Here is an 11,349-nt window from a genome sequence, read left to right as displayed (position 1 = left end):
TCTTTTTAAGATGCTTCATTTTCAAGTGTGAAACACCCGTGTACTGTTCAGTAGGCCTACTCAAGTTAGAGTTTAATCATATGTGGCAAATGGTCCCGATTCCGTGGTGCATTATCTCAAGCGAAATGTGCAAAGCAATGTTATTGCTCAGGGACTTTTAATCTCCCACAACCCTCTGTTCATTTCAGTACAGTTCCCACCTGGTTTCCGTGGCATCTGTCCAACTCACAGCAGGAAAGGAAGCAGATCTCGGCAGTGCTGAGTTCGCCCTCTTCTGGACGGAAGTGAGGGCTCGGCCTAATTAGCCATGCTGTCAAAACATCCCCTTGTGTGTAACTCTGCTGCATGCTCACGCTGAACTATTCAGAAGAGAAAACGAGCGCAGGCACAGAATTAAAGACTGTGGGTTCACCCTGCGGCTCCCCGGAGTTATGGGAAATAAGTGAAGGTATGATAAAAGAAAAGTCTGTAGACACAGAAAACATCTTTTTGAATGATCCACTACACCCCTTTAAACACAGGCAGCTATGATTTTTGACCCCCTCGGATCATCAGACCTACACACACAATGACATGTTTCTGTTAAAGTGTATGCAAAATGAAGTACAGTCGTCTTTCTTGAGCTCTTGAAATAACGGAGTTAAACATATATAGCAAGCACCTTTATTTGTTTTAACAGATACATAGATTTATATCGTACACTTTTTTTTGCTATATTTTGTGTTATTATACATGTACTAACCGTGGTTAAAAAAGGCAACTGTTAATGGAAACGATGGCAAGTATACAATACAATTAGCAAACATATCAAAATCAGTTTTTACAACATTTTTAGCGACCAATTCTTTCTATTGGTCTGCCATAGTGCAAACTGTGTGGTTTGAAGACAGAGTGTTTGCGTGATGTTAACATTCATCCTCATAGTTCCGATTTCTCTGTCTTTAACACATCTCACGTGAGTAGACTGCATTCAAAGTGCCTCTGCTTCAAGTCCTTATGTCCACCGATGTCGATTTCAATAATACTTCAAGTGTGTAGGGCTGCTCGAAAAGCTAAAATTGACAATTAGATCGTGTTTTGCGTTTATCGCGACGGACGTGGAAGTTTGCTTCGCATTACCAGACATTTTTTCAAACTCTGCTCAGTGTCCTTGAGTTCCCCTTCTGTTTCACTTGGATACTCGTCTCTTAAACAAGCTCACCGGTTGTGTAACACAGCTGTAACAGCAAAGATCTAAAATGAACGCGTTTCGTGTATCCTTTATGCACTAAAGAGAGGATTTTAATAGGAGAAAACAGTAACATGAAATAAAGCAGAGGTTGTTCGGAGATTGCAATAGTGTCCATTCCCAAGTCTAGCCTGTACGGCTTTCCTTTAAAACATCCGTTTGACTCCTGTGGCAGAGATACTGATTTAGACGAAAATGATGAAAATGAAGCAGTGCCCAGAGAGTGAGGGAGCGTCCTTCTATTGCACAGTGTCTTGCGGAAAGCACTGATATTGGATGGCGGGTGGTGTTGTTGGATGTCCAGGTCTTTGAGGCGGATCGAGTCCCGTCCAGACATTGGTTCACGAGCAGCCGCACCGGTCTACTACCATAGAGGGGATCTTGCCATAGATAATCTGCTCCTTGCCGTTGAAGTAAAGCATGTTGATGGGAGACATCTTGGTGGGGGTACAGCAGGGTCCGGCGGTGCCTCGTGGGTTGGCCTTGTTCACCAAGTGGGTGTGTGGATACTTCTGCAGGTGCATGTAGTCGCATTCTCCCGAACAGTAATTCGCCTTGTAACGTTTCGGAGCAATAATCCAGTCCCAGCCAAAGTCCTCAAAGTCCACCGTGAGGGGGTACCTGCAGCATCGAGACTCGGATGAATTCTCGTCGCAGTCCAGTCCGGAGTCCCGACGGATTCGCTTGGGGCCCTCTGATATTTTGACCTCCATAAAGGGGAGCTGTGAGTAAAAGAAACCAAAGAGCCAGGGTTTCAGCATAGTGTCGTACACTTGCTACCGACCTTGAAACAGTAATTATTAGGACTGCACCTGAACACACACACAGAGATAACCTTTTTTTTAAAGCCAAGCCCTACAGTGTTAAAAAGAAAGGTGGTAAAAGGGGGTCTTCACAGCAATGCCGTATAAGAAACATTTTGGATTCCCCAAAGAACCTTCCAAAGGTTATTTTCTTTATTTAGCTTTTATGACATTTTTTCCACTATGAAGAACCTATTGGCAACATAAAGCTTCTGTGGATTTGAAAACAACCATACAGTCTCACAAAGAACCTTTCAGAAACCTTTACTTTTAAGGTTGTCACATGTCTCTTCACGTTAACCTTAATGCGCAAAAGTACTGAAATAATAGCATTTTTACAATTTTACAATTAAATAAATTATTGAATTATATCTCTCAATAAATAAAAGCATTTTTTAACATTCAACTGTAACAAACTTACCAGTCCATCTTCTCCAGCCTCCGCGGAGGTGACGGCCAAGTCGTTTCCTTTCGCGTCGTACGCGTTTATCTCTATTCCCCAGTTGGTCTCCGGTTGTCTTAACCACACCGTGAGCACCTGCTTCACGTCTATGCTCTGCCAAGACGTGATCCCCGCGTTCACGTCGATCTTCAGAGATCGTATTCGTATGTGTCTGCCTCCGTCCGTCACGGGCATCAGCCGTGATATCTGTAAGAAAACGGTGGTCGCCTCCTCCGCCGGTCTCAAATGAACCCAGAGCTGCGCCCGCAGGATCCGGCTCGCCTGGATCTTCGGGTTAAAGGAGAAGAAACAGCACTTGGGCTTGTGATCTACTTGAACGATGGGGTCAGCTGGAAATAAAGAAACAGTACATTAGTGAAAGAAGACGACACGCGATCCTGCAGATATGCAATGATGGTGTTATTAGACGGTGCATGATATTCATGGATTATTCATAGTGTCAATTTCAAGTTTAAAAAATATTAATGTTTACTACGCCCACGAATCACAAAATCGGAGTAATTGCATATCGAAAAGAATGAATAATAACAATATGAGGTCTTCTATCTACAATTATGCACTACAGCTTGTTATCACATATATTGAAAATATACAAATGCATATTTGAAAATATTTTCTTGTGATTGACGCGCATTTGTTACGCGTCTATGTTCATCGCAAAATCGCAGGTTATCAAGTCAGGGTGCCAGAACACTAATAATAAAACAAAAACGAAATGCACCCATTGAGAAATGTGCGTTTCACGCGGCTGTCTCGAGAGCGCACTTGCGCGGAAAGGCTGCGTAAAGGCGCTCTCCAGGTATCTACCGTGGATACATCGTCCACTGTTAAAAGAATGCAACTACATTGATGGATTTCGGAAATGTCTTACGCTCTGCAGCCATGGTCATGACGGTCTCTGTAGTGGCTTGTTCGTCATCCTCTTCCATAGCTCCATCCTTACTGTCATCCCCCAGCACACCGTACTGATCCAGAAGTTGTTGCAAAGGCGGCGCTTTGGGTAACAGCTGTTTGACCACGTCCCGGCTGATGTTTGGAGCCTGCTTGAGTCGAAGTTTGCTCAGGATTTGTGACTTGATGGCATGCAGTCTCATCAGCTTGCTGTGTTGCCTGAACTCACACGTGGAACATTGCTCGCTTTCCTCCGTGGCGGTGGAGGGCTGCTGGTGCGCCGTTATGTCTCCCTGACCTACTGGACCGCATGCAATTAATACGCTTAGAGAAATTAAAACCTGCGTAAAATGCATGTTCCAAGGCGTGGTAAAGGATGTTTGCGATGTTTGATTTGCTGTGGAAATGTGCCTCACCACGCACCAGTCAAGTAGATGTCATGCTTAAATTCGGCTAGGCCTTTTATACCGCAACTTTGGCCACTCTATTGTGTCGTCGGATTCAACGATTGGCTGAGCTGGCAACAATAAACCTAATGGACAGACCTGCACTTCTTTCCCCTTTCCCAAAGAGGTAGGGCGCATCCTAGAGGACTCGTGCTGGAATAAGCTGAATTTTATTATTGCAATAATATTATGCGCACTTGATACTTACACATATTCACTATGCATGCATATACACTTCAGTGCATACAACCTGTTCTAAAAACCTACATATACTGTATGTGACGTTTTCTTTATATTAGTAAGTTATTAAATAATTCTAACATGTCTTAAAATGTTGATATGTGTTGTATCCTTTTTTTGCACAAATTAACTAAACAACAATCATCTGCTGTATAGGCTAACTGTTGTTTTTCATAAACGTGTTGTTTAGAAAACACTTTATTATAACAATTACAATCGTACGTAGTTCAATGCCATATGAGTGTGTTATTATAGACATTGCACTTGCTCTTTGCTGACCGTGCCGTGCACTTAAAATGCACATAAAAAAACTAAAATGTAGGTTTGTTTGCAGTTTGACATTATGAATAAACTGTCACAATTCTGCTAAAATAACAGCATGAATTATGTTCTCCAAACTCTGCCTTTGTTTCGTTCAGTTCGCGCATCTAAAATCAATGGCGTTCACTATACATAAATGAGCTATTCGGATAATATTCATATAGCTGCAACGAAGCAGAAATCGACAGCCTATTTAACTGCAGTATTTTAACCATATTTGTTTTTGAAGCCACAGAAAAATCACAATTCATTTCGACAGTTATAACCTCTTTGTTTTTTGGACGAGTGGGTCAGATCCACAGCGCCATCTGGTGGCGTAACCGTGCGTGTGGACCAGTTGAGGAGTTAAATTTCTGTTAGTAAAAGGGACAGAGATATAAAGCAAGCACAATATAGGCCACGAATAAATGAAGCTGTATAAATTTAGGAGAAATATTGTTTAAAATGTTTAAAATAAATGTACACTGAAGGACTCTTAAAGATGTTTAGAACGACCATGTCAACTACGAAACAATCAAATGTTTTAAGATGCATATGAATTATAAGATGCAATACATAAAAAAAAACATGGAAATGCATCCATAATAATGCACGGAAGATAATATGCATATAATTCTCAACACTCTTAAAAATAAAGGTACTTAAATGTGCTTCACAGCCATGTCACAGAAGAACCATTTTGGTTCCACAAAGAACCACTCAGTCAAAGATTCTATAAAGAACCATTTCATTCTTACTTTTTTATAATCCGAAGAACCTTTATTCGCCAGAAACAGCCTTTTATAGACGTTAAAGGTTCTTTATGGAACCAAAAGGTTCATTTATAGCATTTTCCTGTAGCTCAGTGGTAAGAGCATTGCGTTAACTACGCAAGGTTGTGTGTTCGATCCCAGGGGATTGCAAATACCTATGTAAAATGTATAGGGTAAAGCTATGTAAGTCGCTTTGGGAAAAAAGGGTCTGCCAAATGCCTAAATGTAAATGTAAAAATGGCATGGAAGAACCTTTTGAAGCACCTGAAGAGTGCATGGATTCCTGCCCTAATGTACATTTAGATTATAAGAAACACACTCTGTAAAAACGCTTTTCACTAATATTTCCATGAAATAAGAAACTTTAGACGAACCAGCTATTTAAACGTCAATTCCATTAGGTGGCGACGTTGTCCAAAAACAAACGCCAGGCGCAACCTGTGTCTGCTTGCGTGCAGTAACCCATTATACCCAGTTTACAAACAAATGTTTAGGCAAGATGACATAAACAAAGTGTTCCAGAGAAAACAATCAGAGAATTTCTCAGCTCCCAATGCAGTCATACAGATAATATCTAAAAGGACACAGAAGTCTAAAAATCCACAGGGATGAAAGGGCTGCGGAGCTCAATCGGCGTCCTGTCATTGGAATGAAAGCGAAACGTTATCAACGTTAAATAGGATTTTCCGTCTGCTTGCATGTGGACTCGAGACGAACATGCTGAATTAAAACCTGCAAGAGCAAAGTCATCAACATGCTTTTATATTCTCCCGTGGGTTAACCTTGACTGGAGAAGAGGAGGGAGATTTGGGGAATTTCTCTCAGATTTACCTTTTGAATAACGCATTTCCATTCGGATTAAATGATTTCGTTCGTCCGGCGCACATGATTTTTAAATGCATATCCTCTTCACGTTCGCATCCTGCAATAGGTATGTAGCTCCACAGATATCGATGGCATGTGTACTTTTTAGACGAGATTACAAAAATGGACGTGCAGTTTGTTAAATAATAACATTTTGTCCTGACCTTGAGACTCACTTGACACGTGTCAATGAAATTTATGAGAAAAAAGGCACAAAATTGAAAATGCATTCTCTCTGGTTCTGCACAGCTAGAACATATGATGATATGAAACTGTTGATCGCCTCACATATCCACACTGACTGTTGTTCTTGGCTCCATTAAACATTATTGATTATTAGGTCAAGAGATTGATCGCGTGTAAGTGCTGAGAGCAATAATATAATTGCATATTACAAACGCCTGAAACCGTTTATTATATTTAACGTCCCAGTGGTTTGTCACAGAAAAACAACACTCAGAAAAATATCTACATTAGATGATGCTTATATCAATGAAATAGGAAACGTTTTATTACTGTAGTCCTAACTGCTGGGTTTTTAAACCGGAATAACAACAGTTCATATCTTCACTTTAGTTAATGCATTATGTTAGCATTTATACTAATATATATATGTTATGGTATACTAAAGTTTACTATAATAAACAATCGTGATTAATCGATTTCCAAATTAATGTATGTGTTTATCTAATGTATGTGTGTGGCGTATATATCTATATGCATTTATATATTTCGAGCAGCATACATGTATATATTTAAGAAATATGTGCAATATATTTACGTATAAACTATGTTTAAATAAAAAAATATCTTTTCATGTAAACATTTGTTATACAGTATATGTATATATGTGCATTTAAATATGCATATAAATACACACACAACATATAATCGCAAAAAAAAATATTGTGCACTAATAGATTTGACAGCACTAAACATATATTTTTTACATGTGGGTTAGAATTCTATTCATAATTAGGAGTGTAGTATAAAATGTAACCATGGTTTAACTGAAGTAACCAATGTGTTTTGGTTTTATTTGTATAAATATTTTTTTACTACAGTAATAAAACAAACTCACGGCAAAAACGTAATTGTTTTACGAATTGGCTAATTCGTGTGAATTTGTACGATCTCATTCGTATGTTCTTGTACAATTTTCTCTCCCGCCAGTGACGTTAGGGGCGGGGCTTCAGTATTGCTTTATCTGAAGTAATCGTACATTTTGGACGATTCCAAGTCTACAAAAAGCTACCTCATAAAATAGTTAAGAATTCCTGTGAGATCAAGTTGACAGTAGGTTTAACCATAATATTTGCATCAAATTTATGGTTAAACAAATTGAAATCAATCTGCCAAACAATAAAAAGTAATATTTATGAAAATGAACCATTACTGCATTTTTACTACAATAAAATGAGATTCTTGTCAACTTACAGCCTACTAGAAGATTTCTTAATAGCCTATTTCTTTTAACAATCTTTGCCTATTTTTTCATTTAAGGAGTCCTTATACCTGTGGAGACACAGTCAGCAGTGTCAGAGACAAAACGGCCAACAGAGCACAAAATGGCCATCTTAAAAATGTATCTTTATCAAGGCAGTAATCATGTGTCTTCTCATCACAGGGCAAGTGTGGTCATGAGAACTCTATACATTATGGTTGACCATCCGGAGTGTCCCAACTACACATGGTGCACATCATCTACATCCTAGCCTCTGAACCTCAAACAAAAAGCCTAAAAACTGCCAAGCACAGGAATACAACCTTTGCATCACGCCCTCTTAGTGTCTCTTCCCGTACGTGCTTTCAAACCAATGCTACATTATTTATATCATGGGATGCATGAAGTCCAAGCACCGGGAACCCACTCAGAACTCATCAGAGAGAGTGAATGGCAAGCCGGGTGAGCAAGGTGAGAAAGCGGTTCTGGTTTTCTCAGAGATCGGGTCCATGGAGGACCCGGCGGGGGTCAATCCGGTTCTGCTGGACTACGCCAATAGGCTTTCGGAGGAAATCGTAGCCAGAGCGGTACAACAGTGGGTGGAGGTGGACAGCCGGTACAGCGACATTCCCTACATTGAGTGTGATGTGCCATAAGATTTGAACCTAGAGGAAAAAGTCTGGATGGGTCCAGCTCACATTAGTGTTTACTTGGACGAATGCTGAGACATCATGTACGCTAAATATAAATGATGCACCACGTGGTGTAGTAGCTTAACACTTTTTATATCCACATAAAATATTTTTTTAATTCACACATGACAATCTAAAGGATACTTAAGGGGCCGGTTTGGGGAAATCGAGCTCTCAAGTGAAAGACTGCTGCATCTGTGCGTTTATTGGGTCTTGTTTACCGTCAAAGCCAAATGTTTAATTGGAGAGCCGTCGCAAATGTTCAGAAGCCAAAACGTATTCATCCTCTGCTGTTCTTTTGCCTTTAGTGTTATATGGTTTGTGTGGCTCAGCACATCCAAGGGAACCGTATCTTTCCATCTATCTGCTGGTCCTAAAGAGCTGCCGCTCAGGGGTCATGGTTTCTCTTTAGGTGTCGGCTGCCGGAGATCAATAGGTGTACGTCGCTTCACCAGTAATCTTTATTGACGCGACAGCGGCTAAACTCAAAAACCTAGTGTTCATTACCTTCAGGCATTATGAACTAAACTTAATCCGGGTTTCTTTGATGTCACAAAGAAATAGGGAAGGATTAAAAATGTATGCACATTTATTGGTGTGAATTAAGCCATTATGTAATCATGTTAGTTTAGGGATTTCTTCTGTGTACAGAATATCGTAGCTCAGATATGCAAGAAGCTTTGAGGAAATGTATAACCAAAATGAATTTTTTTATCATTTTTTCACCCTCGTGTTGTTCAAAATCTGTATATGACTCTCCCTGTGGAACACAAAAGAAGATAGTGTCTCAGTGGGGTTGTGTCCATACAATGGAAGTCAATAAGATATGATGTTGTTCTTTAAAATAGCTTTGGTGTTCTGCAGATAAAAGAAAGTCATATGAGGGTTAGTACTGTAAATTATAAAAAAAAGTATCATTTTTGGATGCACTATCCCTTTAAAGTAACTTTTGCTACAAAGACTGCCAAACCCCTAATAGGAGACTAAAAAACGTATACAGGGGACCAAACATAAAAGTATCCTTAATAATCGTGATCCCAAATCTATTACTGGTTGTATTTTAAAGAACGGCTATTCACCAGTGCTTTAGTGGGCAGGTATGTAGACATGGGTTCTAGTTCCATCCTGTCAGGTAACCAGATTCCCTTTAATGACTTCCATATCAATTCAAATTCATCAGCTGAGTTCCAGAAGTGTAAATTTCATCATTTTGGTACATTGAGAAATAATGCACAAACCTTTCAAGTCAGACCCACGAGTAACTGAGGGTTCTGTATGCTTTTGTGTATGTTTTCGTAATGCCTGTTAAGAAAATGAAACATGTTTGTGCGGTCATGTGTCCGCTCAATAGCAAAGCGAATTAACAGAGAACAGTACTTTAAAAGGATAGTTAACCCAAAAAATTAAAATTCTTTCCTCTTTTACTCAGATTCTTGTCATTTCAAACCTGTATTACTTAAGAAGATATTTTGAACAATGTCGGTTACCGGCACCCATTCACTTGCATTGGTTTTGTGTCCGGCGCTGTTACCAACTTTCTTGAAAATATCTTCCTTTGTGTTCTGAGTAAATGATGACAGAATTTAAAATTATATATTCACCTGCATGGTTGGTCATAAATGCAGATTGTAACTTTATGATAAAAGCACTTATTTAAACAGTACAATTTACTTGAGGCCTTTCAACAAATGCACAAATGATTAAAAAATGATTTCAGTATTTTATGATATTGACTGATCTTTGTGATTCTTAAGCTGAGGCTTGTGAAATAAGAACTAGGTTATGAACTACACAATCGGATGAATGACGTGTTTTTGATGAATTTTGCTTTGCTACAATCATGGTTTCACCTGAATGAGTTGAACTGCTTGACTCGAGTATAAGTGCTTCAATAACAATATCAAGTCACTTTTGATATACCACATTGTACCAGCTTGTCGTCTGAGTCTCCAGAAATCTCATACATATTTAATGTGGTGCTGATAATTCTGACCAAAATTGTTGCCGTTCATATTTCAGAGGAAAATGTTTTATCTGTAATCTGTTCTGTACGCTAAAGAAAATGGAAAGACACTTTTACGCCAATCAATAAAATCATTGCCTTCCTCTGACCTCAGCTGTTGTTGTAACATCGTAACACGTGATCAAAAAAGCGCAACGGTGGAATGACTCTTCAAACAGCCTTTTATCAGTATTTATGGCAGGCCATTCAAGTCCAGAGACACCGCCCTGCTGAATTTAGTGCTTGTCATTTCAAAATGATCTTAAAGATCTTGATTTGCTTGTTCAGGTGTGTTTAAATGGTTGGAACTAAACTCTGTAGGACAGAAACTCGAGAGGACCGGAGCTAAACATCTTTTGTGTGTAGTGCACAAAATATTTCAAAGTATTTAAAATGTAATATTTAAACACCTTCAAACCTGCATTTTCTTTGTAAAAATTACTTTGTTCTGATGAACACAGAGAATGATATTGGAAAGAATGTTAAAAAAAATCAGTTCTGAAACATCGTTGACTGCCAGTTGGAAAAACTAAACGGACTAGAACTGTTTGCTTTCCTACGTTCCTTAGAATATCGGTAACACTTTACTTGAAGCATGTATGTATAATGCATTATAAAGAGTTATTAAAGGATAAAATGCATAATGTTTTTCTTCATAATGTGTGTTGTAATGCATTATACGTAGTTGTAAAGAATTATAACCAATTTAAAACGTGTAGTGTAAAAATGAATTGCTAATTGTTATAATGTATTAACTGTAATAACAATTATTTATAAGACATAACTATGCATTACAATGCATTAAAATTACTTTTATAATGCATTATACATACATGCTTCAAGGAAAGTGTTACCAAAATATCAAATCTTGTGTTCAACATAACAAAAATATACAATCATATACAATCATATTTTCTACTATGTCAGTAAAGATGTCCAAGAACTGAAAATTGCTAACATCCTTTCAAATATCTTTCTTTGTGTTAAACAGAATCAAAAAATTTGAGTGAATGGTGAGTAAATGGTGACCGAATTTTCATTTTTGGGTAAACGGTTCCTTTAATACTTAGGGTTTGTTTAAATCCCTAACATCAAGTATAAGCTTGCTTTAGTGAGCATTAGTGATAAGCAGATTATCCTGTCTGCTGCAATGGTATTGATCTTTTAAATCAATTAGAGAACAACTTAATTAGTTAATTATTT

At 38.5% G+C, this 11,349-nt stretch overlaps 1 protein-coding gene across 1 annotated transcript; it reads right to left on the bottom strand.

Annotated features, from left to right (window-relative positions):
• Nucleotides 1-647: 647 nt before the first annotated feature.
• mstnb (myostatin b) lies at nucleotides 648-4,459 on the bottom strand. The gene is made up of 3 exons (XM_056755505.1): nucleotides 3,366-4,459; nucleotides 2,453-2,823; nucleotides 648-1,950 (listed from the first exon to the last, which is right to left on the bottom strand). Exons 1-3 carry the CDS (start codon nucleotides 3,739-3,741, stop codon nucleotides 1,570-1,572), a joined length of 1,128 nt encoding a protein of 375 aa, XP_056611483.1. The 5' UTR covers nucleotides 3,742-4,459; the 3' UTR covers nucleotides 648-1,569.
• Between the last annotated feature and the right edge of the window lie 6,890 nt (nucleotides 4,460-11,349).

The sequence above is a fragment of the Triplophysa dalaica genome, chromosome 8 (assembly GCF_015846415.1).
Source record: "Triplophysa dalaica isolate WHDGS20190420 chromosome 8, ASM1584641v1, whole genome shotgun sequence".
Lineage (NCBI taxonomy): Eukaryota > Metazoa > Chordata > Actinopteri > Cypriniformes > Nemacheilidae > Triplophysa > Triplophysa dalaica.
This window is presented reverse-complemented; position numbering and strand designations above follow the sequence as displayed.